Source organism: Peromyscus maniculatus, chromosome 15, assembly GCF_049852395.1.
Source record: "Peromyscus maniculatus bairdii isolate BWxNUB_F1_BW_parent chromosome 15, HU_Pman_BW_mat_3.1, whole genome shotgun sequence".
NCBI lineage: Eukaryota > Metazoa > Chordata > Mammalia > Rodentia > Cricetidae > Peromyscus > Peromyscus maniculatus.
In genome coordinates, this window is record NC_134866.1 from 74352121 (window position 1) to 74379831 (window position 27711).

The 27711-nt window shown below is 44.1% G+C and overlaps 1 protein-coding gene across 4 annotated transcripts in view; it reads right to left on the reverse strand.

The window, feature by feature from the left end:
* Positions 1-8745: 8745 nt before the first annotated feature.
* The window catches only part of Iqgap2 (IQ motif containing GTPase activating protein 2), a 278808-nt gene continuing 259842 nt past the window's right edge, over positions 8746-27711 (reverse strand). For all 4 annotated transcript variants that reach the window (XM_006985748.4, XM_076552086.1, XM_076552088.1 and 1 more), the window contains 6 exons: positions 19617-19704; positions 17151-17363; positions 13806-13966; positions 12012-12149; positions 10427-10535; positions 8746-9734 (listed from right to left, as the gene is read on the reverse strand). In XM_006985748.4, coding sequence (XP_006985810.2) covers positions 9621-9734; positions 10427-10535; positions 12012-12149; positions 13806-13966; positions 17151-17363; positions 19617-19704 — 823 coding nt within the window. In that variant the 3' untranslated portion in view covers positions 8746-9620. The remainder of the gene's footprint in view (positions 9735-10426; positions 10536-12011; positions 12150-13805; positions 13967-17150; positions 17364-19616; positions 19705-27711) is intronic.

Below are 27711 nucleotides of genomic sequence, written 5' to 3' on the forward strand. Positions count from 1 at the left end.
CCCACGTTCTGGAACCTTACGGTTTGTGCTTGGCTACATTCCAGCGTCAGATCTCAAAAGGGGGGTCGTGGTTGAGGCCTGGCGAGGAGGAGCCCCCAGCTTATTTTGCTTAGTGAGTGTCTAGTGGGGAAGAAATTCAAAGACAAAACAGAAAATGGATGCTGGTCCTGCATCCAGCCAGATGTTGCTGAACCCGCTGAAAAGAGCCGAGCTGCAGCCCCCACCCCCACCCCCGCAAAGCTCAGTACTCTGAAGTGCGTGGTTGTCTGAGTTAGGGTTTCTACTGTTGCAATGAAACTAGGCCCAAAAGCAACTTGGGGAGGAAAGGTTTACACTTCCATATATGTCAGGACATGAACTCAAACAGGGCAGGGACCTGGAGGCAGGAGCTGATGCAGAGGCCATGGAGGAATGTTGATTACTGGCTTGCTCCTCATGGCTTGCCCAGCCTGCTTTCTTATAGAACCCAGGACCACCTACCCTGGGATGGTACCACCCACCCACAGTGGGCTGGACCCTCCCACATCAACCACTGAGAAAATGCCCTCCAGGCGTGTGTATCTGAGGCATTTTCTTAATTGAGGTTCCCTCCTCTCAGATGACTCCAGCTTGTCCGAAACTGACGTAAAACTAGCCAGCACAGCGGTAATCTGCACCCCCTGGCAAAGGCTTTGAAAAGGGCAATATTGCACGATGATTATCTTTCCCCAAGTAGACCCTCAACATTTCAGCCAATGGAGAAAACTCATCAGAGAGAGGCCATCTACTCCTCTTAACTTACTAACTTCATAGGTTGCTCAGTAAGTTACACAATTGCCCGGCTAAACAACGCCATTTTAAAAGTCTTGCCCACTGGAATCTCTTGAGAAAGCACGTTTTAGGATAGGTGGAGACTAGCAAGATATTTCTGCACACATTAATAACATGGTATTGTTCCCTCACCTCTCTGAAATGCCGTAGGTTTTTAGGTTCATCACTTTTATGGACCACAGACAAGAAAAAGTAAAATGCTGCAATTCACCCGAGGGATAGATAGCATTGATTTTCAAGACATTCTCCAACGGAGTGTAAGACACCCAACAATCAGAAAAGTAATGAAACAAGTGACAGTTTTGTTTTGTTTTTGACAGCCAAAGATTTGAAGTATAGTAGTTTTCCTGAATCCAGAGAGAGGCCTCTAAACCTCTCCCTGGAAGCCTGAAATCTGGAGGGCCAAACCCTGTATTAGCAGGAGACTGTTTTTGCCTGTATCTTCTACATTGCCCTTTAGTATTGGAGTTCATCTGTTCTTTGATGTGTCAGGATACCCTGTGTATCACTCTCGTGTGCTCTGGGATCATTGTTAAGTAAAACAAGGTTGATATAGTCACAAGCACTGGGATACTGGGACAGATGCTGTAGTACTGAGATGATTATTAACAAGGGTGTAGTGCATAAACTATGATACACAGGATAAAATGATCCACTCATTAAACCCTGTGTCAGAGTGGAGTCAGTTTGAAATTTTTTAAAGGTTTATTTTATGTTTCTGAGTGTTTTGCCTTTGTGTTTATACCACGTGCATACCTGGTGTCTGCAGAGTTCCGAAGAGGGCATCGGATTCTCTGGAACTGGAGTCCCAGATGGCTGTGAGCCGCTGTGTGGGTGCTAGGAACTGCACAAGGTGCTCTATGAGAGCAGCAGTGCCCTGAAGCCCTGGGCTGTCTGTCCAGCCCCTGGAGTAAGGTCTCAGCCTCCTTCCTAGAATGGCATTGCAACTTGTACTTCTGGAATTTTCCATTTAATGTTTGGCTGTTGGTGAAAGGAAACAGTAGAAAGCAAAACTTGAGACAACAGGACTTGTCTTCTGCCTTTGGGTCTGTGGTCTTCGTGATCAGTGTTACACTCTTATACTCAATAAATTATACGCTCGTGCAAATAAGTATATGTAGGTCTGTATAGCCTTTACAGATGTTGAAGGGGTTGGAGAGATAGCTTGAGTACCTTAGTGTCATCCCCAGAAGAAATGTATGTCAGAGCCAATTAGGGTGGTATGCACTTGCAGTCCCAGCGCTGGGGAGGCAAGCAGGGACAAGTAGATCCCTGGGATTCCCTAGCCAGACGTCTAGCCTACTTGGCGAGTTCCAGGCCAGTAGGAGATCCTATCTCAAAAAAAGGTGGGCGGAGCCCGAGGAATGATACTTGAAGTATTCATTGGCCTTCCCATGTACTCACACATGTATAGGAACATGCACGAGCACACACACACACGCACACACACACACACACACACACACACACACACACACACACGATTGGCAGAAATGGCGGGGAGTGTTGAGGATGCTTTTGGGGAGCTGTTATATTAGAACAAAATGTCCCTTGAAGAAAGAGGGCTCTTGAAATAATAAAGTTCTCACATTCTCTGCGTATTTGCTAAAGTGTCTCTCAGAATTCGGTTGCAACATAGAGAGCCAAGGGAGAGGGGACTGAATGAGAGATTTCTTCCTCTCTTTAGCATTCTCCAAGAATTGTGAATTTCCTTAAGAGATTTCTCTTTAAGATTTTATATGTATGGTTGTTCTTCCTGCATGTATGTCTGCGCACCGTGTTCATGCGGTGCTGAACTGGAGTTCCAAATAGCCATGCGCTGTCATGTGGGTACTGGGAACCGAACCCTGGTCCTCTGCAAGAGCAGCATTTGCTCTTAATCACCGAGCTGTCTCTCCAGCCTCAGATTATCAATTATTAATTAGATCATTCACACACTGAAAATTGAAACTACCTTCAAAAGCAATTTTAACTTTTTGCATGTATAAGTATAGGTTCGTGGGCTCCATCATGGACCAATGTACTAAACGTGCTCCTGGGTGATGATGAGATCTGAGGACTCCCACACCTGAGTTTAGAGTAGGACATGGGATTTGGCATGGACCAGAGTCAGCTGAAAGATTTGAGCCACAGTGCTGGGCTGCATTTCCAGAGATTTTGATGCAGTGGGTCTGAAGTGTTGCTGCTGCTGCTGCTGCTGCTGTTTGGGGGCTGTGGGTGGGGGTGAATGCATTTTGTCAACCATGGCGTTAGGAGAGCCAGGAAAAGTGAATGTGGTCCTAAACCAGGCATGGTGGTGCACACCTGTCATCCCAGCACTAGAGACAAGTTGCAAGTTCTAGCCCAGCCTGAGCTACATAGTAAGCCCTTGTCTGAAACAAAATCAAACAAATATGTGCATGTGTCCTTCCATGTCCAAATGTGATTGGTTTCAGGATCTCTAAGGAAAGCCAGATCTGAGGATGCTCATGCCCTTTAAGTTTATCAGCATAGTATTTGCATATAACCAAATACACATGTTTTGTTATCCTTGAAATCATCTCTCAATAGTTGCATCTAATAGAACAGAAATGTGGTGCAAGTAGTTGATGTTTTTATTGTTTAATGACAGAAGTCTGTACATGTTCATTACAGACACAAAAACCCTTTTAGTACTTCATTCTATACAGAGTTTTATTCCTCAAAATTTTTTTTTCTATAGTTTAGTCTCTATTTTTGTTCCGGGCATAGTTGGATTTTCTCTTTCTGACTTACCTGTCCAGAAGTTGGAAATGAATTTTTTCATTTTCACATTTTTGTTATTTTTTAATGTTATTTAATTTACTCATTTTATGTGAGTATTTTCCCTGCATGTATATATGTGCACCACTTGCATACTCAAAGGTTAGAAGAGGGTGTCGGATCCCCTGGATGGTTGTGAAATTGTCAATGGTTGAGAATGTGGGTGCTGGGAATTACACCTGGTCCTCTGGAAGAGCAACCACATTCTTAACCATTGACCCAGTTCTTCATGTTTGTTAATTTCAATGCTATTAACTTTCACACAGTTTTTATTTGTATTTTTGCTTTTGTTTTTTCAAGATAGAGTCTCACTATGTAGCTCTGGCTGTCCAGGAACTCACTCTGTAGATCAGGCTGGCCTGGAACTCACAAAGATCCTCCTACCTCTGCTCCCAAGTGCTGGGATTAAAGGCATGTGCCACCATGCCCAGCTTTATTTGTATTTTTAAGTTGGTGTCTCTTCTACTTTTTTATGGTTTACTCCAACATTTGACCTCATTGTTTAGTTAGTTAATATTCACTCCTTCCCCCACAACAGCCATTTCAGCTCCATGTTGCATTTTGACTTGTACATACATGTTATCCAACTATGAGCCTCCTTCTGTTAGCTTTACCTAACATCCCACGCAAATCACGCAAGTTCTGCATGTCCCTTGAGAGGGATTTCTCATTTTGTATTACGGTCCATTGGTGACATTTTCTCCATTTTGTCCTAAAGCTTGACAGCATTTCTGTCATGGTTGTCTCCCCTTCTTGGAAAAAGACACCGATCCCTCTGCTTCTCTTGCTCCTTGCCACTCAAGCCCAACCCCTCTGTCACCTTCATAGTAAATGCCCGGTTGTGTGGGGTCGGACAACCTGCCGGTCAGAGCTAATGACCATTCCTCACAAAGAAGTCTCAGCTTTATAGCATCGTTCTTATTGGAATTACTTGATGTATACTCTGGGCTTGCACCGTCTCTATTTCAAATTGTCTGACACCAAATAGTGTTGAGTCTAGCCATCTCCCCATGTGGATGGTATATGCCAATGTTTAAAAACATACATGGCATCACCATGGGGTAAATTTTCATCTCAGGAAGTTAGGAGCGCTGTTCGGTTTCAGCCACTCTCCTGCCTGTTTCGGGTACTGTTTGCATGCCTCTACTCAAAGTTCTCCAAAGACAATAGAATATTCTAGGAATTCACCTACTAATTTCCTTTCAGAAACCAGTGGTGGTAATATGAGAGCCTGTTGGTGTGAAAACACAGGAAGTAAGAAAGCGACTCACTTCCTGGTCTGCCTAAGACCTCCACATTCGTTTTCCAAACAAACAGGTTTAAGTAAGTTACAACCTAACCAGGAGGAGACCTGTTTTTGTCTCTTGTTGTTACAAACTTGAATTGGTATTTTCGGTTTAGAAATATAATTTGTGTCTCATCGTGGAGCAACAAGTATTTCCACTAATTAGCCCCCAGGAGAGTGGTAAACCACCCACGTGGCTCAGGTTACTGAGCAAAGGTCAAATTCAGTATCTGTCTAATTCCATATCTGTTATAATGAAAACAAGAGTTTTTTGTTCACCAGACCGAGGTGGTGCACACCTGTAATCCCAGCACTTGGGAGGCAAGGGCAGGACCACCAGGAATTCAAGATTATCCTCATCACTTGCTATGTTGAATTTGAGGCTAGCTGGGCTACACAAGATCCTGTCTATAAACAGAAACTTCGGTTCCTGTTACATGGGGCAAACACCACTGTATTTGAGCTTAGAGATTTTAGGTTCTAAGGAAAACAAAGCCTCGGACCAAGCCCATACCAGCTGTTTTATATGGAAGGTGAAAGGATGCTCAGTTAGCACTGGATTATCAGTAAAAGCCCCATCCATCCAACGGTCCATCTAAAGTAGTACTGGACGGACGAGGTGCACAGGAAGGGGTGTATACTCTCCTTCTCACCCCATTTCCAGACTTCTGTCCATGCCTGCTATTTATAAGGCATTGCCAGGCACTGAACTGACAAAGCGTGAAACATAGCTCTGGAGCAGGGGTTCTCAACCTGTGGGTCTCAATCCCTTTGCAAAAACAAACCTCTAACTCCAAAAATATCTACATTATGATTCATGATGGTAACAAAATTACAGTTATGAGATAGGAATGAAAATGAGTATGGTTGGGGTCACCACAACATGAGGAACTGTATCAAAGAGTTGAAGTGTTAGGAAGGATGAGAACCGCTGTGCTAAAGCTGGGTTAACTATCTTAACCTAGTTTATCTTAACCAGGTCCTAGTTTCAGTACCAGATGCAATGGCATTTTCAAAAAGCTAACTGGCCGTAAGGTCTAATATACATGAAAGGTCTCTCAAAATACAGGGCACTTTTCACCATCCACAGTTCTGTGGTTTGCTTCTTGAGATGTTTGAGGAATACCACTAACCCACACTTCACCACAAAAATCATAAAAGCCACACCATGAATAAATAGTAACTCTAATTAGTGTCCATTTACCACATAGCCCCGCCCACTCCAGGGCTGACATATTAGAGTTCTGACCTTTTATACCACATAGTGATCACCAGAATAATGTGGGCAGGTCTTCTCTGGAGCTCATAGAGCACATCTTGTAGAGTGGCTGGAGCAGGGGGTGCTGCCATGGTTTTTGTCTTTTTAAAATGCCAGGTATGGGCCAGGGATGGTGGCACACACCTTTAGTCCCAGTGCTTGGAGCCCAAGGCAGGTGGATCTCTGCGAGTTTAAGGCCAGCCAGGGCTGCACAGTGAGACCCTGTAGGAAAACGAACTAAAATGCCAGATGTAACCGGAGAAGTTAGGGGAACACAGTGCTGCCAACCTTCTTGACTAAACAGGATCGTCTCAAAATACGGGAATCAGCTTTGTAAAGATCATTATTTTTATATGTTTAGTGCTAATGGTCTTTTAAAGGCAGAAGGGTCTGGGGAGGGCTAGGTAGATGGCTCCGTGGGGAAAGGGCTTTGCTTGCATAAGCAAGAGGGCCAGAGTTCCAGTCCCAGAACCCACAGAGAAGCTGAACACGGTGGTGGTGCACGCCTGTAATCACAGTGCTGGGAATGAGAGGATGGGGTGTGGTGGAGACAGGTGGAACCTAGGGGCTGGCCAGCCAGCCTAGCTGAAAGGCAAGCTCTAGATGAGAGCCCCTATGGTGATGTTTTATTTGTGCTGGAATGTGATTTTATTTGTATGTTAATAAATAAAAGTGCCTGGGGGTCAGAGCTAATAGCAAGCCATTTAGCAGAAGTCTGGCAGTGGTAGCACATGCCCTTAATCCTAATCACATGACAGGCAGATCTCTGTGTGTTCAAGGACACAGCCAGCATGGAGACACACACCTTTAATCTCAATACCAACCATAGAGACCTGGAGGTCTGTATAGACAGGCAGTGATGAGGAGGTCATGTGGTTGGGTTACAACCAATGAGAAGGCAGAACAGAAAGTCAATGAAAAGACAGACACACAGGAAGTAGGTCTCTTTCTCAGGGGAAGGACAGCAGTGGCAGTGGGTGGTAAGAAGGTGGTCTTAGCTCTTGGCTGCTGCTCTCTGACCTCTGGGCTTTTAACTCTGCATTTGGCTCTGTGTTTCTTAATTTAATAAAACCATTCAGAATTACATCTACAAGCCCCTATCTCAAAGAGTAATAGAGGAAGACATTCAAAGCTGTCCTGATTCCATACATGCATGTACTGGCATGTGGAAGCCCACAAATAATGCACATACACTATTTCCATACACTTGAGAAATTTTAATAAAATGTCACTGAGTAAGAAAAGCTGTGGTGCTGGGCGGTGGTGGCGCATGCCTTTAATCCCAGCACTCGGGAGGCAGAGGCAGGCATATCTCTGTGAGTTCGAGGCCAGTCTGGACTACCAAGTGAGTTCCAGGAAAAGGTGCAAAGCTACACAGAGAAACCCTGTCTTGAAAAACCAAAAAAAAAAAAAAAAAAAAAAAAAAGAAAGAAAGAAAGAAAAGAAAGAAAGAAAGAAAGAAAGAAAGAAAGAAAGAAAGAAAGAAGAAAAGAAAAGAAAACCTGTAATTGGGAAGAAGCAAGTCAGGACTTCAGAGGTATAAAGAAAATCTGCCCCTGGCTAGAGGATGTCCAGCCCTGAAAGCAGCCAAGGCTTTGGCTCCACTGATCTCTACAGACTTAGATCAGAGGCATGCAAGGCCACATTGCTTGTTGCTGCTCCTTTCCTTCATTACATTCCTCCTTCTCTGGTCATCTGCTTAGCTATGGCCCTTGCAGATCTCAACAAAGGGCAATCTGTGATACCTTTAAGAACTTCCCTATCTTGGGGGACAACAGGAAGGGGTCACTGGCGTGATCCAAGCGTTTCTTACTGAGGACATTGGCATGATCCAAGCATCCTTACTCACATATTCAGTTTGCCATCTCTGCTGCTGGAACAAGAGAGGTTCTTTTTAAAGATGCCAGGAAACACTGGCTTGTGCTTCCAAACACTGCTCCCTCACCTGGGTTCCTATGCGAACATTTCCACTCCTAGTCCCTCCTGGAGTGCAGGGATTGGGGGTGGATTGTGTGCATTGGGATGAGGTGTTGAAGAGCCTAGATCAGGGACTGGGGGTGGGTTGTGTCCATTGGGACAAGGTGAGCGGCAGCGGAATGGGTTGTTGGAAAGCAAGGGTACCCCAGGAGTTTGTTTCTTCTTCATGTGCTGTTATATAATAACAAGCAGTTGCTGCTACCCTGCTCAGAGCTTCCACAACTTCCAATTAAGTAAGCATTTGTTTTCTTTACAAAGTGCCCAGCTCAGGTATTTTGTTATAACCACACAAACAGAGTGAGGTGATGATTCTTGCCGGCTGTAACCTCCTGTTGATCAATAGGAAGTAGGTAGAAGTGACCTCCGTAAAAGTATTTTATTCTGAACTTCGGCTCCTATATTCTCTGGTTGGGAATGAGTGGTTAAGTACAAGGCCGACTGGTCAACCTGGATCTCTGGATCCCCTGTGGATCCACTCATCTGGGAATGGTTAAGCTTGAGGTCCTGTGTAGCCTCCTACAGCAGCTTACTCTGCACCCTAATTTGTACAGTTCTGGGTAAATGACTTCTTTTCCTGCAAATCCCCACCAGGAGTTTTTTGAGTTGGATTTATTAAGACAACCTAAAAACCACGTTCATGTAATTAAGTAACATTTATTTTACATAAAACAATTTTCAAAGAATACATTTAAAAACCATCTAGATACCGATTTTATAGCATTACAAAAAAATTTGAGAGGCACAATTGAAGTATTCAAATAAATTGTGAGGGGTGAAGGTAGGGTCTATAACTGTTATCCACGGTGGTCCATGTGACTCCTCATCCAGGAGCCTTCCCATGAGGAAGTAGTGCACTTTCAGTAATTGAATAAATCACATAAAATATATACTTTTATACAGAAAGTGTTATTGGATCATCACTTTCAATTACTTATAAAAAAAACTTCATTTTGAATTGCACAAAAAGTTCTCTTTAAAACTGATAATTCCCAGAAGACAGGGCTTAGAGCTATATGTCTAAATAATTCATTACAAATTAATTAGATCTCTACTTCTCCATAGATAATAAAACAATCTATGAAGAATTACATCATTTAAGTGGGACATTTAAAATTTTTTTTTTCATAGGAAAATAGGTTTGTACATTTGTCCCTAGTCAGCTAAACTTTCTCCCCCTACTTTGAAACCAATCACAGGGTGTTGAGAGCTTTCAGCTGGAGTACCTGTGCCAGCCACAGTACAGTGTGTGTGCAGCCACAGTACAGTGTGTGTGCAGCCACAGTACAGTGTGTGTGTCTCATCTGCCCACCTTGTCTCTCCCTCTGCTGTGGAATCCAATTATCAAAAAGGCACGTGGCTACATTCTTCAGAACAGTTTTGGTCTTTAAAAAAAAAATCACACATTTATAAGCAGTGATTTCAATCATGTTTTAAAACAAAAATACTGGACGAACTCATTTCTCGATGCAGGCGATAGAGAATCCATGAGCTGGCTCCCTGCAGGCCAGCTCACTTTCCGTAGAACTTTTTGTTGAGCAGGTATATGAGAAGGTTCACGTTCACCTTCACCTTATCAAACATCTTCATCACAGCCACCCCTTCATACTGCATCTGAAGTAAGTCCTGCAACAGAGGGGTGACAGCACATCTGTGTGACATCGGCGTTTAAAAAAACGTTCTAGAAGGATCGATGGCGAAATAAACCTGGCTGGTCCAATAATCCCGCTGGGGCTTCCAAAACATTAGCATGCTTAAAAACACAGGCTAGTTAAGGACTCGGAACCCAGAGCCTGGCCCTAGGGACTTCGGTTGTGCAGCTCTGAGGTGAGGGTCTTATTTTAACAAGTCCATAAGTGACAGGGAGGGATGTGGTAGTCAGAATGTGGCACTTAAGAGAATTACTGCCCTACATGGGAGAAAGTGCTTTGAAGGTAGAGAGAGGGCCGGAGTCATAATTTGGTGCCACAGAGCTAGTTTGTGTGCAAGAGGGTCTGGGTTTGAACTTCAGCACTGGAAAAAAAAAAAAAAAACTGCATGAAAGAAAATTATTATCCAGTTAATATCAGACACAGTTTTCACTTCAATCTTATAATTAAAAATGTACACACACACACACACACACACACACACACACACACACACTCTTGTGGCGTGCATGTGGAGGTCAGAGGACAACTTGTGAAATCAGGTTCTCTTCTTCCACGGTCTGAGTTCCAGGGTTCCAGGCGTTCCACCCAGGCTTTTGCAGCGCTGTTGTCAGGAACTGGATATGGCGGAGAGAGCCCCCAGTGGCCCTCATAAAAACCCCAGCTCACCTGAATATTGAGCTGCACCTTTTCCATCTCAACGCCAAGGAACTTGGATCTGACGTCGAAGATGCCCACATCCTCAGTAGCTATGATGTCGAATGTAACGTTCTTAAACCTATTGAAAAGAGGAAGTGTCGGACATGGGCAATCCCAAGTAAATCCTTGAAGAAAGGAACTAACGGAGCCTCAGCTTGGACCAGTGAGCAGACTACACCTCACATCACCTCCTGACTCCATTCCCTAAATGGCCAGTCTGAAGGCCACTGTTGGGATGCTTTTGTGGTGATACATTGTGTACCCCAATAAAGCTTGCCTGAGGATCAGAGGACAGAGCCAGCTACTAGATTAGACATAGAGGCCAGACAGTGGTGGCACACACCCTTAATCCTATCACTCGGGAGGCAGAGATCCTCAGGATTTCTGTGAGTTCAAGGCTAGATTGGAAACAGAGCCAGGCATGGTGACACACACCGTTAATCCCAGAAAGTGACAGCAGGGTGGAGAAAGGTATATAAGGCTCAAGGAGACAGGAACTAAGGCTTCAGCTGAGACCCTTTCGGGTGAGGACTCAGAGATTTCAGTCTGAGGACTGGAGTTGGTGAGGTAATGGGTGGTGGCTGTGGCTTGCTCTGCTTCTCTGATCTTTCAGCCTTTACCCTGGTTATCTGGTTGTGGATTTTTTTTTATTATAAAACCTTTTAAGATTTGTGTTACATGCTTTACTTCACCCTGGTATCTGGCTCTGTTTTTTGTTTGTTTGTTTGTTTGTTTATTTATTTATTTATTTATTTATTTATTATCATAAGACCTTTTAAGATCCATGTTACATGCTTTAGTACAAAGGAAACAGCAGATGTGATCCTTGACATTGACCTATACTACTGTTGGGGCGGCCGAGTATGGTAGATAGTAACGTTTACAGAAACTTCAAGAGAGGAAGATGTGTGTTCTCTGAGCTTATATAGTCAGGTTTTGTGGGTCAGGCCCTGGAAGATGGTGGGGGGTGGGGTGGGGGGTGGGGGTAGAGCCAGAGAGGAGGCCAAAGTCAGTGGCTGACTTCTCTTGAGACAAAAGGAGACAGAAGAGAAGGTATGGAGCCCATGGTCCCTGCATGTGTGGTGTGCCTGCAGGGGTTGTGCCTGGTGGGTTTCTGTTTGTCCTTCCACCTTGAATTCACACACTCCCAGCACGCTGTTGGAAGTGGTTCTGACCAGGGGCTGGCACAGCTCCTGGGTTTGAAACGCAAAGGCACCCACATCATTAGCAACTCTCTCGCACCAAGATCGGAAGGCGGCCCTTTCTGCTCACTGCTCTGACGCAGTTCTTTGGAAGGGACCAAGAGAAGATCCGAGGATCCATACACTGGACAAACGAACACATAACTTGTAGATACACCCCCTTCATAGGACTGACCACAGCAGCACCAGATGCTGAAGGTCTGGGAGAGTAAGACTAGTGATCTGTAATCTATGCTAAGCCTGGATGGAACCAACAAAGCCCTCTGAGGCACCCAGGGAAGCCGAAGAGCGCTGAGTGAGCTTGTGTGAGTGGAGGGCAGCGGTGTTCTCGGTAGACTCTCCGCTCTACTCACTGGTTGGTCTGAAGGTCGTCTATGCCCAACAGGACACCTTTGTCATGGAGCTTGGCTGCTGTGTACCTCACTGGCTTCACCCTCTTCGTCCCCTTGGGTTCGGCTTTGCCATCCAGTTTAATCGATCTCCGAGAATTTCTGAACAAATGAGAACAAACTACCTGTGGTCAAGCTGTTCCAGGCAGGGCAGCAGCCACGCTCAGGGACCCCACTCTTCACAGGGGGCTCCCCCATACTGGCCTGTGCTATCTCCTCTCTTGATAAAAGGTGACAATGTTCCCCTTGCTCTGGAATCACTACCCAGCTGGATTTCCTAAGCGACTGAGGCTGGCATTTAAAATAAAAAAGTGTATGGTGTTCTCAGGCATTCTGAACTGAGTGTCTGTCTTAAAAGTCACCGCAAGTAGTCCTGGAGTAATTACATGAACTTTCTGCTCCAAAGTGAAGGTTTTAATACAACTTTTCTAATTTAGTAAACACTTCATGGCTAGTGCTGTTCCAAATATATACTTTATACATATTACTTTGTATTTCCCAAAATGAGTGGTTGCCATGGTGCTTTGAAATTAATGCATTCCTTTGCTATAAATCATTTCATTTAGCTTTCATAGCAATACCTGAGGAGCTGCCACTCTCAATCCCATGTTAAACATGAGAAAATCGAGACCACATGATGTATGCGAGACTCAGAACCCATGTCAGGACTAGAGTTTGTGGCTTAAAGTTGCTGTAACAGCCACGTGAAGCCAACCACTAATGATCATTCTGTACTGAAAACTTGCTTGCTTGAGTTCTTCTTGGGTATAGTTTTAAAAAAAGATCTGCACAGTCCCCAAGCAAATAAATAAATGAAGACTAGACCCAAGTGGGGTGATGAGAAAATTGTCTCCCATCAGCAGACTTCCTATGACTAATACCATTGATTTTCCTACAGAGTATCATTTCCTATTGCTCTTTCGCAGACAAAGGTTATCTGAAAATATTGTATCACATATCTAAATGGGTAATTAAAGTTTAATCAGCATTGACCCAGTCTAGTGATAAGAATAATTATCATCAAAGAATAGTCACTGAGAGTCATTATATTGTATATAAAAAATCTATAATTTGTATACTAATGGATGAGAGAACTGCCAAATTTGGCCTATTGTGTCAGTAATGACTTTAAAAAAAAGCCAATGAGGAATTTCAAATCATGAAATTTTAAATTCTTAAGCTGCTCTGTGCAATTAGCAAATACCTGACAGATCTAACACTATCAGGTAAACAACATCCTGTTCTTCATTAACATTCTCAAATCAAGGAATATATATGTGCTGGATAGCAGTCTGTCAACTTGACACAATCTAAAGTCATGTGAGATTTTAAAGTCAATTGAGGGAGCCTCAGCTGAGAAAATGTCTCCATTAGATTGGGCAGGCAAGCCTATAGGGTATTTTCATTAGCAAATGATGAGGGAGGGTCCGGCCCACTGTGGGTGGTGCCATCCCTGGGCTGGTGGTCTTGGGTTCTATATGAAAGCAGGCTGAGCACACCATGAGGAGCAGCAAGCCAGTAAGCAGCACTCCTCTGTGTTCTCCGCTTCAGCTCCTGCCTCCAGGTTCCTGCCTTGCGTTCCCTCAATGATGGACCGTGATTGGGATGGCATGTAAGCCAAGGAAACCCTTTCCTTTAGTTATATCTTTATCAACAATAGGAACAAAACCGGAACACTTCCAAAACCAACCCATGCCACCACCAGCACTGTAGGTCGCCCCGTACAAATCATGACATTAGGAATGACCGTGAACTCACTTTCTTTTCAGGTTGTCTACACAAGTCTTTATGTAGGTGTCGTAATAATTAATTTGATCTTCATAAAACGCTGCCTTCTTATTAAGTGCGTTCAGGGTCTGCTGAAGTTTTGACAGTTCAGCTTTTCGAAGCTTGCGGTGGATTCTTTGATTTCGAATATCCTGAAACGAGTGAAGGCTGTAATGACAGGCTGAAGGAAGACTCGCTGTGTGAGACTGATACTTTAGAAGACCAACAAGCAGCAGGCCAGTGTCTAACTGCTGATTCTAGTTCATCTCAGGCACCTCATTATATGCATCACCACAACACAACACATCGTTAGGCCTTTCGGCCTCAGAACTGGAAAGCGTCCATCTTCTATTTTAAGAGGGTTACTCAAGTTTATTTTTCCCCCAGATGAGAAAAGGGAGCCGGGAAGACAGCTCAGAGTCAGTAAAGTGCTTTCGTGAGGACCTGAGTTCAGATCCCTAAGACCCACCAAGAGCTAGGCTGCAGTGGGGGTGGGGCAGGGGCAGGCCCACTGGGGGCTCACTGGCCAGCCAGTTAGCTGAAACTGCTGTGAGATCCAGGTCCAGTGAGACACTTGTCTCCAAAAATAAGGCAGCAAGCTAGAGAACCGAATAAGAACTATAGAGAAATAAGAAGTGGAAATACTGGCATCCAATGCTGACCTCTGGCTCCCACATACCTACTCATGGAAGAGTACACACACACACACACACACACACACACACACACACACACACACACACTTCACAAACACATACACACAAACATACATACTTCACAGACACACACACACAAATACACATTTCACAGACAGACACCTCCGTCCCAAAGCCAAAAATGTAATTTGAGAATCACCAAATAGTTTAAGAGAAAATGTTTTAAAAGAGGCACAAAAGGCTGGAATGTAGCTCCGCTGGTAGGGTGCTTGCTCAACAACCTGGCTCCAATCCCCAGCACATACATTAGGCACAATGGTGCACACTTGTAATCCCAGCACTTTCGAGGCAGAGGCAAGCAGTTCAGAAGTTTAAAGTCTCCCTGGGCTGCATAACAAGCTACAGCCCAGCCTGGAATATGGGAGACTCTTGCTTCAAATCAATAAAAGAAAGGGAGTACAAGGAAAACATTAGCAAGAGAAATGTGATTTCCTCAGACTATGTTCAACTTTTCTCTTTGAAGACTATTTTAAGCCCCAAAAGTTTATGTTTATATACTATTTCACCTTACCCATGACTCTCATAACTTGAGAAGATTCAAAAGAGAAAACTATTACAGTTGACTAACTCTCCATTTCTACGGTTCCACATTATGGATTTGAACAAATAACTGAAAATACAGGGGAGAAAAAAAATTGTCTTTGTAATGAGCATATTCAGCCCTTTCTCTTATGACTCCCTAAGCAATACAGTGTCCCACGTATTTACACAGCACTTAGGCTGTATCTGGAATTGTAAGTATCTAGATAATATACATGGGAGATGACTTGGAGTATATGGGGAAGCGAGGCACCATGGCACATACTTGTTGGTCCCGGCCACCTAAGAAGCCGAGTCAGGAAGACTACTCAGAGTGAGACAGTCTTAGCATGATAGTGATAAACCTTTTCATTTTCCTTTTGAGTAAAACTCACACAGGGGGATGTGACTGACTCACATGCAAATACTGCATCACGGATTCTGGCTATTAGCTGGAATCATAAACCTAATCCCCTCCAGATAGCAAGAAATGACTGTACTTAGATTTAAATAGAATTCCTAGAATACACACTGTTTTGTCTTACTGTTTATAGATTACGAGAGTTGTGTTAAAATTAAACTTGCAGATCTAGGTTTTAAAAAAAGTCACCCAGTAAAGGCTGGGGGGATTTCTCGGTGGGTAAAATTGCTTGCCACGAAAGCCTTATGACTTGAGTTTGGTCCCCAGAGCCCTGCAATTCCAGCATGAATGACAGAGATGGGAGATGGGGGTGGAAACAAGGGTTGGCTGGAAGCTGGTGGGCCAGTTAGCCTCAAGTTCTCTATACAGCAGAGCCAAGAGAAACTCCGCCTCAAAAAGGTGGGTGTTGTGAAAGGTTGTCCTCTGACCTCCACACACATACTGTGGTACATGTACACCCAGACGTACACATTTGCTCTCTCTTTCTCTCTCTAAATAAAAACAATTAAAAAAATTATTCAGTAAGCTGTGAAAATATTTCACTTGAGAAAATGGTGCCTGCTTAACATTATTTTTCCTTTGTGAACAAATTAAAACCAACTGTTTCAGGAATTATAAGGCATATTCCCCTACACCTTCTGAAATAATTCATCACCAAATAGAGCCTTCTCATTGATGGTAAACAGCATTGGTTTCTCTGTCTCATATACCCCAAGAGAAATATTCTCCACCCCAAACTATAAAAAGAAATACTAGCTTCTTTGTATTGCTCAGGGGAGGAGAAATCATCGTTCCTCTAAAAGTGACCATAATTTTACGCTGAAGATTCAAACTGTGCATTTCCCCAGAGGATGACAAAATAGATTTTTCTCTAATTATTTAACTGCCTCTAAGCTCAGATCCATATTAATGTGTACATTTGAATCAAAAGAATGAAATGTACTTTTTACCCAAATATGTCCCCCCTTATCATCAATAAACAGATCTCAACCACTTCCTGTGTTTCCTTGAACAAAGCTGAGATCACATTCGCAGGAAGTTCTCTAGTGCGGAACGTGAAATGGAAACCAAGAAAGTTTGGGCTGTAATAAGGCTAAACTGCTTAGAAGCAAATTCTCAGGGACAGAGTTACCATCCCAATGGCAGATCCTAAGGTAACTGGGCTGTATGACAATTAACAGTGAAGAAAAAAATATTTCCCAAAGGGTCATAAAACAAACAAAAAACCAAGCATCTATGGCTTAAAGTAGTAACAAGACTGTTCAACACTCCTAGGGTATTGACCTCTTGTGTGTCTCAAATATTCTTGGCTTGGGGAACCGTATCTATTCTGTATAAAAGTCATGAATCTCTCCCAGCGGTGGTGGCCCACGCCTGTAATCCCAGCACTCGGGAGGCAGAGGCAGGCGGATCTCTGTGAGTTTGAAGCTAGCCTGGCTACAGAGTGAGTTCCAGGAAAGGTGCAAAGCTACACAGAGAAACCTTGTCTGGAAAAACAAAAAACAAACAAACAAAAAAGTCATGAATCTCCTTGAAACCTTTAAAAAATGCAGAACACTAAGCAAAACAGGAACCAGGTATGCACCGATGAGTCCCTCATATCACCTCACAGGACGCCCAGCACGCGCCGCTGATTAGCAAATGTCTACGTGAAAATGGAAGAATACTATCTCCAGACACCTTGGCAATCTCGTTGAGAATGTCTTGGTATTTGTTTTTGGATGACACGAGTCCAGTCTGCTCCAATGTCCGGAGATTCCTCTGGATCTTCCTCTTCTTTTGCTCCAGAGGCAGGCATGCATCCTCCATCATTGCTTGGCCCTGCTTCCCTTCTTCTGGAGTCCTGGAGTCTACAATGGCACGGCTCTCCATGTCTTTGGCGTGCTCCAGTTCCTAAAAAGAGAAAACCAGAAAGGTCACGTTTCCTCCAATCACTCCGTGGCACAAGCTGAAATCTAAAGATTAGCACCTGAATGTGCCCTTTAATGGTTTTGAAGTAAACCCTAGAGAAAAAAACCACTCCCACTTTAAAGTAAAACAAAACAAAACCCCTGGTAGCGATAATGGACCCAATCTGGCCAAAATTCAAAGGTGCTGCTTTCTTGCCAAGGTGACATTAGTATATAACTGTTACTTTGTAATTCCTTGGATGAAGGAGCTCAACCTCTGGGTAGCCCAGTTGAGAAAATTAAAAATAGACTGCATTAATACGTGGCTCTGAGAGCCCACTAAAAGCCTCACAAACCAGCCACGCTGTCAGAGATTCACAGGCCACTGAACAGCGAGGCAGCCAGAGAGCTGCTGCGTTCTGATCCCAGAATCGCTGACACAGTCAACTTGGCAGGGTTCCTCTGAACCACAGGGTAGAGATATTCCCACGATGTTAGATAGTTCCTAAAGCCATGATGTGCACACAAATGAATGCTAAGCAGCAGGTCGAAGGTAACCGCCATACAAGGAGATGGATGCTCTTCTATTTCACCGCATGAGACAACCGACACCACAGATCAATTCTGTGCCTCAACTGTTACTAGAGTAACGTCGGCACAGGGCACACGGGGCACAGAAACGGCTCACTGGGCCAGCAGCAGACAACAGACTTGATAGCCAATATGCTTAATCCATGATAGCATCCATCTCGCATGTCTCCCCCTTCTCATTTAGTCTTCCCCATGAATTAGAAATTATTTCTAGGGGCTGGAGAGATGGCTCAGAGGTTAAGAGCACTGGCTGCTCTCCCAGAGGTCCTGAGTTCAATTTCTAGCAACCGCATGGTGGCTCACAACCATCTACAGTGGGGTCTGATGCTTTCTTCTGGTGTAAAGGCATACATGCAGATAGAGCATTCATATATGCATAAAATAAATACATCTTAAAAAAAGTAATTATTTCTACTTTACAGGTAAGGCAACTAAGGCCCAGAGTTCTAAGCGTCCTCAGTCACAAGCTAGGAAGCATAGAGACAGATGTAAAAGAGTCCAGATGTATGTTCATGGTTTTTGGCACTAACTTATAATACATTTGGGAAAAAAATTGAGATAATCAGAGCTAAAAATCTTTTATCTTGAAACAGTATTATCTATATATCCAGATTGCTTAAAAACATTCACACATTTGCACATATAAAATGGCTTGAAATTTTGATTTTTTTAAAATTAAATCTGGAGATAGAATGATTTCTTGGCAACCCATTACATTAAGAAGAATAGGAAAATTATGAGCACTTCCATTAAGAAGTAATTAGATAATTCTGTTAACTTGATTAGGAGTGGCAACTATTGGCACTAAAATAATAACACTGGGATTAATTGATCTATTTCAAAATGAACTGAATAATAATTGTTGTTATTTTTTTCCTTTTGTTGTTGAGACAGCCCAGGCTGGCCTTGAACTCCTGGTCTTCCTGCCAAGTGCTGGGATTACAGGCATGTATCTTATGTACAACTCTAATGATATACTTTTTTTTTTTTTTTTTTTTTTTTTAAGACAAGCTCTTACTGTATAGCTCTGGCTGTCTGGAACTCAAGATGGAAATTAGGCTGGTCTCAAAACTCAGATCTGCCTGTCTCTGCCTCCCAAGCACAGGGATTAAAGGCATGTGACACTAAACCCAGCTTAATAATTCATCTTAAAAGATGTTCTTTTTTATTCTCGGACTGTCATGAAATCCAAGTTATTTATGGCAATGTAAAGACACCTGGATGTCATGGTCTTAGACATCAATTTTGGACGTACTTGGAAAACTCTGTTGATCTGTGAAACATCTCTCTTCTAAGTTAGTAAATATATAACAAGGATTTTTGACATTTTATCAAGCAGAACTATTACTTCACTGATCTATCCAGCCATCTACTGAATGACAAAGCTTAAGGTCTACACCCAGAGGCTATGAAAGGCGCAGAATTCTATCCCTACTGTAGAAATAAACAAATAAATGACAGCCAGCACATATTTGAGAAAGTTTTTTTCACGTCTCTCCCACTGATAATTCCATGTGGGCTTCAGATATGGATGAATTTGGTTGTCTACAGCAAGGGACTTCAGACACATATGTTCCCCTATGTCACAGTGAATACTTGGTGTGGAGACTAAGAACACCGTCATCTATTGAGTGTACTTGTTATTGTTCACATAGAGACAAGTCACCTGCTGCTCTGTTGCTGGGGTCTCTAAGATTTCAATCAGTGTGCTCCCTGGCTGGTTCCGGGTCACGTCGATGATCAGCTTTTTGGTCCTTAAAAAATGAGAAAAAGGAGACAGATGTTCAGGCAGCAGTCTTTTCTGTTGGTTTGTTTTTTGATTTTTCGAGACAGGGTTTCTCTGTGTGGCTTTGAACCTTTCCTGGAACTCGCTTATGTAGACCAGGCTGGCCTCTAACTCACAGAGATCCGCCTGACTATGCCTCCCGAGTGCTGGGATTAAAGGAGTGCACCACCACTGCCCGGCTAAGGCAGTGGTCTTGATGCACGAAAATCTGTTTCTCCCTTGTGAATACATAAAGCATCTTCCATGACAATGTCCTAAAGTGAAGTGTTTTTGCCCAAAGCTCCTAAAAGCCTGCAAATGCCCAAATAAGCAAAGTCTGGACTTTATATGCTAAATGTTGTAAGATTAGTCTCTCAGTAATAATGTACACAAGTATTTCATAAGAGTCCTTACTGAAATTTTTTAAAGATTTATTTATTTATTACGTATACAGCATGTATGACTGCAGGCCAGAAGAGGGCACCAGATCTCATTACAAGTAGTTGTGAGCCACCATGTGGTTGCTGGGAATTGAACTCAGGACCTCTGAAAGAGCAGTCAGTGCTCTCAACCTCTGAACCATCTCTCCAGCCCCTAAAATTTTTTCTTTTTTTGCATTTATGACAGGTTACTTTTTGAAGGGCGGCAGAGACAAGTGCCGCAGATATGGCCTGCCGCTGTAAGGACATAGGAAGCCCCCCCCCCCCAGCATTGACTCCCGAGCCTATGAACACATCATAACTAAATCTCTGCTTTTCCTGCATGGAAAAAGTTATACGACAGCGAAAAGGCCAATGGGAGCAGAAGGACCCTGTGGACTTGGAAGCTTTGGGCTTCTGGGGAGCCCAGCAAAGAGAGTGGGAGTTCCAGGACACAGAAGATGAACAGAGAGTGCTGTGGATATCGCTCCATATAAATAAAACACTGATGGCCAGTGACCAGACAGGAAGTATAGGTGGGACAAGGAGAGAGGAGAATTGGGGAAACAGGAAGAAGGAGGGAGACACTGCAGCCACTGCCATGACAAGCAGCATGTGAAGACGCCGGTAAGCCACTAGCCACGTGGCAAGGTATAGATTTATAGAAATGGGTTAATTTAAGATATAAAAACAGTTAGCAAGAAGCCTGCCACGGCCATACAGTTTATAAGTAATATAAGCATCTGAGTGATTATTTTATACGTGGATTGTGGGACTGCGGGGCTTGGGGAACCTGGAGAGAAGCCCTCCAGCAACAAGAGAGGGCCTTGCCTGTGTCCGCTCGGAGCTGAGACCCGAGAGCTGTTCTGGACAAGTTGAGGGCTGGAGAACACCCTGGAAGTGCTGAACCATACTTTCTTCCATAGGTGCTGGTCAGCAACTGACTGCCCTTTTAATTAGGGATCAGGGTATGTAATTACATCGAGGGAGAGGGGGAGGAGGTAGGGATGCATCTCCATAGAACATGTGTGAGGCCTAAAATTTAATCCCCCATACTACAGACACCACACAACAACAACAACAAAACAACCATAAAAGGCAAGCGTTCACATTCGATCACTGTTTCATAGGGTGGGAAGTGTGTTATCAGAAAGAGGCCCTCTTTCAAATGACAGAAACACCCACAGACGTTGCCTTGAACTACACACAGGTCAGATCTGCAGTTTCACTGCTATTGCCGCCCTGCTCCCCTACGGACTTTCGGTTCTGTCAGAGAATGAATTTCTTCCTCAGCCACAGCAGGAAATGGCCACATAACATGAGACTGGAAACGAAAATAGGTCATGTTGTGAAGCAGAAGGGTGCCTGCTCCTGAGTGAGACCGCCTTAACCCCAAATGTGAGACACCAGAAATGAGATCAATAATGGGATAAGCAAACACGTTTTTTGTTTTTTTTTTTCTCATTTCCTATTTATCTCAAGTCTGTACAAGAAGAGAGAACGTGGCAGACACAGCTTCCTCCCGTCCCTTCTCCCTGGTCTCTGGAGAGCAGTCTCCTCTAGCCCCATGACCCTTGGGCTGCTGGGGATTTTCAGGCTGTGGGAGGAGGCACAGTTAAAGCCTCCAGGGAACCAAGGGGGCACACAGCTAATTATAGCCCAGGAGGAGGTGGGTGGAACTGTTCCTGAGGTGGCCAAGGTCAGAGAGCGGCGTTCCCCCTCCCCCACACCAGCTTCCTCCAATCATCACCAGGAATGGACTAGACAGAAACGTGATTACGCTTCCTCACACAGAGATTTAGTATTCTAGCCCAGGCTGGCTCAAAATTTGAGATCCTAAGTGTCTGGATTACAGGCATCCTCTACCAGGCTTGGCCCTTAGGCAGAAACACTGAGCTAAAAATAAAAGCTTTTTAGATGACTTTAAAAATGTCAATGGTGAGAGATTCTTATTTGAAATAACATTTTAGGGACTCTCTTCGGACAATTATCAAATAAGTGACATCACTTATAACCGCCCCCATCAGGACAGAAAATTGTTTATTTGCTTGTGAGTAAGCTGATGGACAAATTGCCTAAATAGACCCCTTCTTTCTTGGAATTCTAGATGATGTCATGCCTGTGTATGGTGATATTTTATTTGTATTGAAATGTTATTTGTATGTTAATAAATAAAGTTGCCCGGGGGTCAGAGCTATTAGCAAGCCATAGGAAAGCAGGGCAGTGGTGGTGTAGGCTTGTAATCCCAGCACTTGGTAGGCAGAGCTAGGTAAGTCTCTGTGTGTTCAGGGATACAGCCAGTATTGGATACACACGCCTTTAATCTCAATACCAATCATAGAAAACCTGGAGGTCTATACAGACAGGCTGTGACGAGGCGGTCATGTGGTTGGGTTTACAACCAATGAGAAGACAGAACAGAAACACTATAAAAAGATAGACACACAAGAAGTAGCTCTGGTTTGTAGAGGTAGGACCACCACAGGAGGAAGGGTAAGGTTTTAGCTCTTAGCTCTGACCTCTTGGCTTTCTTCTTTGCATTGGTTCCGTGTTTCTTATTTAATAAGACGGTTGGTTACATCTACACCTGTGGAATTCATTGCTAAAATTCTCCTACCTCCACAGTCTATATATAACCAAGTCAGCACCTGCTTTGAAAACAGGAATCTCAAGTCACCCTCCCTACTGTGTGCCAAAGAGTTAAGGACATATTACCAGACAACTTCAGCTCCCTACAAAAAACACTGCTATATGAATGTGGTGCCAGACCTGCCCCTTACCCTGATCTGACCACTGCATATGACATCCGTGCATTGCAATGTCACCCTACATTCTATAAATAGGATCAATCATTATGTGTGATTTTAAAAATTATATAATAAACTTCTCACTGGAAAAGCGAAAGACAAGAAATAATGTCACCTGATTCTTTTTAGAATGTGGCTTTGAGAAAATTTAAGGTTCCATGTGTGGATCATATTAAAAAACGATTTTTTTTTTTAAAGTGCAATAGTCAAAAAACATTCCATTCTTCAACCGGAAGCTGGTAGTCTGAGGACCTGGTTAGTCATAGGACCTCAGCGCAAGAGGACTTTGGAAGACGGCCCACTGTCTGAGACAGGAACGGGGCAACTAAGAGCTATGAGGCTTAGCGGGTAGACAAAGATCACACTCGGGTGTCTGCTGGTTCTGCATCCTCCCCAGTCCCTCATCATCCCGTGGGAACAACCTGCTCTGTGTCCCACCTCCTGCTTGTGCTGTGCACAAAACTTAAACACACGAAGTCCGTTCTCCACCACTGAGTCACAGCCCAAGTCACCTTCTTCTCCTCTCCTAGCAGCTTTCCAAGAAAAGCCCCCGAGGTCTTGACGCCTTTGCAGAGTAGCATTTACAGAGGGTTCATGTTCTGGTTCACCGTCGGTTGCCAGTGACCTTCTTAATGCTCCTCCCTCCTCACCCAGTGCATGCCTAACTTTCTGGCTCTGTCTAGCTGATTTGTGTATCAGCCTTTGCACTGTTCAGCCATCTGGGAGACAGGCTCCTTCCAAACACAAAGAGGCCTCTAACTCTGGGAAAGAATTGTTGAAGAATAATGAAATGCACCAGGGAGTTTACTCATCAGAACTCTGCTGTAAAAAAGAGCACAGAGCATTGCAAACGGGAAAGGCTTCTTGGGCCTGGCCACTCCATCCGTGGCTCTGCTTTCCGCTTTACAGCGTGCCCAAGGTTGACAGGGAATCCGTGCTCAGAAATACTTGGTGGTGTTTAAAATCGCAGTCATGTCAGTATTGATTTTTAGCAGCAGACCTCCAACACCACCTCTGCCCTTGAGCACTCCTGCCGGGGTAGGATAATGGCTATTTCAACTGAATCACGGGGAAAGAGAAACATTCTTGAGAGATGACAGCGTGAACCCCAGAGCAGCTAAATGTGCCTGAAAAACCACAAACACTGGCTCAAGTTAAGCACATAGTTCTGTGAAAAATCAAGCTGAATAAAGTCATAAGGTCACATAGTTTAAGATGAACTGGAAGTTATAATGAGAGAGATTTAGAGTTGTATAGTTCCTTATAATTGACAGGCAGTTGAACGCATGATCTCATGGGATGGTCACAGCCCTCCCTGCCCTTTTCTATGAGGATGAAGCCAACAGAACACCTTGCTGAGTCTATGACTAATAAGTGACACTTTGAAGCAGTATCCTTTGTCATCCAAGGCTCTTCCACAGTAGGCTTGTTTTCGTTTTCGTTTTTAAATACACTATGCTTGGTAGGACTGAGGAAATGGTGGCAGCCCACGGCCAGGGGAATTCAGGTTCCTCCTATTCCAGTGAATGCACTCTGTGTACCTCACATCCACGTCACTCCCCTTTGGCTCAGAGAGATGTGACGCTGTCACTGCCCTGCAGCAATTTTCACTCTTTTTTTCCTAGGGCTACAAACCGTGTGCCCTTAAGGATTGTAAAACTCTGTGATTGAGAGAGTGTAGGCTCTGGAGGACTTAAGCTTATCTGGGTTTAAATCTCTATTCCAGTAACTGGCCTGTGGCCCAGGGAAAAGTTTACATCTGTTCACATCTGCCTTGCCCTTACTGTTCTCATCCTTAGATTCTGATGGTAACCTCCAACCTCATGAGGTTCCTGAGTGTATTGTAGTACATGCACACACACACACACACACACACACACACACACACACACACACACACACACACACACAAGCGCGCATGCACACAAGCATGCACATTCTGTTCTCCTCCCTCCATCCTTCTCTTCTTTGAGTTGACAGTTTTTCTTTCTTATTAATGTCCTTCTCTATCTTAGTTATTTTATTATTTTGTGTGTATAAGGGTTTTGCCTGCATGTATGTCTGTGCAACACATGCATGCCTGATGCCTTTGGACTTTGGAAGAGGGCATCAGATCACCTGGGACTGGAGTTACAGATGGTTGTGAGCTGCCATGTGGGTGCTGTGAATCAAACCCAATTCCTCTGCAAGAGCAACAAGGCTCTCAACTGCTGAGCCATCTCTTCAGCCCCAATGTCCTTTTCTATATAAAATTTTATATAAATATAAGAGGCAAAATATTTGCAGATCACAGATCTGCCAATGTGACTATATAAGGAATACTTTTAACCCAGGAATAACAACTTCATCTAAAACTAAAGGATATTTGTTTTCAGTACTGGGAACCCAGGGCCACATGAATGTCAGGAAAGGACTCTATTTGGACTGACACTCTATGAAGGTGATGGGCTGCTGCTCAATAAGCACATGAAAAATGTGTTCAGCATCCCTAATGAGTGTGGACTTACAAATCAAAGCCACGGTGAAATGTTCTACACCCACTGAGATGACCAATGATAAAAGAAGACAAAGTGGGTGTGAGAAGATGGAGAAAAGTTGGAACCCTTGTAGTTTGTGGGGGAGTGTGAAATGGTGTGGCCACTGTGGAAAACAGTTTGGTGGGTCACCAAAAAACTACACGGAGGATGACCATGTACACCAGCAATTGTATGTCCAGGTACATAACCAAAAGAAGAGAAAAGAGGTGTTTAAACAAAGACTTGTGTCTGGATGTATATATAACAGCACTAGTCACAACAGCTCAAAGGTGCAAACAGCCCAAACGTCTACTAACAGATGAATCAGTAAACAAAAGTGCAGGCATACGGTGAAGTACTATGCAGTCATGAAAAGGAGTAAAATACTGATTCGTGCCCTAACACGGCACCATTAAAACTACATGGGTAAAGGAAACCAGCCAGGTACAGAAGACCACGTTATACCATCCCATTTATACAAAATATCTCAAACAGATAAGTTCATGGAGATAGAACGCAGACGAGCAGTTAGTAGGGTCAGGAGAGCAAGGGCAAAGGGGCCTGACTCAGCAAGCTAAAGTTATTCTGGAACTCGGTAGTGTTAATCTTCTGATCCTGCCCCTTGGTGCCACCCTGCATGTGAAAGGAAAAACTCACCCCCTTCTCTCTCCTTTTCCGCTTCGCTCCCACAAGGTATGCACGCCTCGATCCCCACCTCTCTCTATATCTCCCTCTTTCTGTCTCTCTACCTCTTTCTCTATTATAATAAACTGTCCACGTGGATGCATCGTCTGGATTGTGTATCACTGGCCGCCGCCACTGCCGCCATGCCTGGCATGGCATGCATCTGCCCAGCCAGCAGCTGCATCTGCCCAGCATGTTTCCCTGCGCACGCAGGATACCCTCAGGGCCCCCTGCATAATAATAAACCATAACAGGTAGTGTTGATGATTGTATTAGATTGTGAATGTCCTAAAATGTCACTGAGTTGTGCACTTTTAAATTGTTAGAGTAACAGGTTATATGCTCTAAGTATCTCAAAACCACTGGCCAGTTCCACACAGCACACCATGAAAGGAGAGATCTGAGGTGGCAGCATGCACAGGGGAGCTGGAGTCTGCAGCAGAGAACCAGGGTGGGCAAGGCAGGAGCACTTCCCAGACCAAGACCCATCCCTCCCCAAAGGCGCCTGACTTTTATGGTTTTATTTGTAAAATGTGAATTCCAAGAATGTGCTGAACTGTGGTGACTCCTGTCTCCAATCAGTGAACGTGCATATGCTGTTCAGATGATTTCCTACTTTAGATGACCCAAACTAATTCCTATTCATCAGTGTAGACATGAGAGTTGACGGCACCCAGAGGATGGCATTCAAACAACAGACAGAACCAATTAAGAGGCAATTTCTTCCCATTACTTCTAAAGACAAAGCTTATGAGCTCGTGGGAGACTTGGTCTAATTCCATGTGCGTGGCCAAGCCACACCATCTGCATTTCCAGTTATCTGGATAATTGGCCGTTGCACAGAGGAAGTCAGGGTGCATATTTCTTCTCCCCCGTTTTCTCCCCACCCTGTCTTGAGCTGACAGAGAGTTCAGTGTGACTTGGTCATCAATTGTACAAGGCTGCCCCTGGCCTTGTGAGGTCACAGACAAGGCCTTGTCCTGCAGCTGAGCCTGTGCCCTGGGGTGGCACCGTGCTCTTCACTGCCGGCCCAAAGACCTCAAACTCTAGAAGGCAGGAGTGGTGTGGCCTCTTTATTGCTGGGCCCAACCTCCAGCCACCCGTGGGGCTCTCAAGTGAATGGACGGCTCCTTCCCTGATCCAACAACAAAATAAACAGACGGCACCAAAGCGACCCAGGTCCCAAACGCAGCACACCTAGGAAGCTTTGTGGCATTCACAGGAATGGTTGACTCTCTGGGGACAATCAAGAGAGGAACACTTTCTGAAGCACCTTAGTGCCGCGGCTTCTGTCTCAAATACAAACATTGGAACCTGGGATACAGAACTCAGAATATGTAATGGCATATTAACGTATGCTTATTCCTGTGCGCCCCTTCTATCCTTCAGTCTCCATCTCATCCCAGCACATAACTGCTCTGAGTGCTAACATGCATTCTTCTGTTTATCTAGGGTCTTGAGTACTGCGATGTTTGGGGAGTACACGCTTTTGATGTATGCCGTTTTCATCTATGGTGTTGGATGGAGAATCTCTCTTTCCTACTCTACCCTTAAGAGACTTATGGGGCAC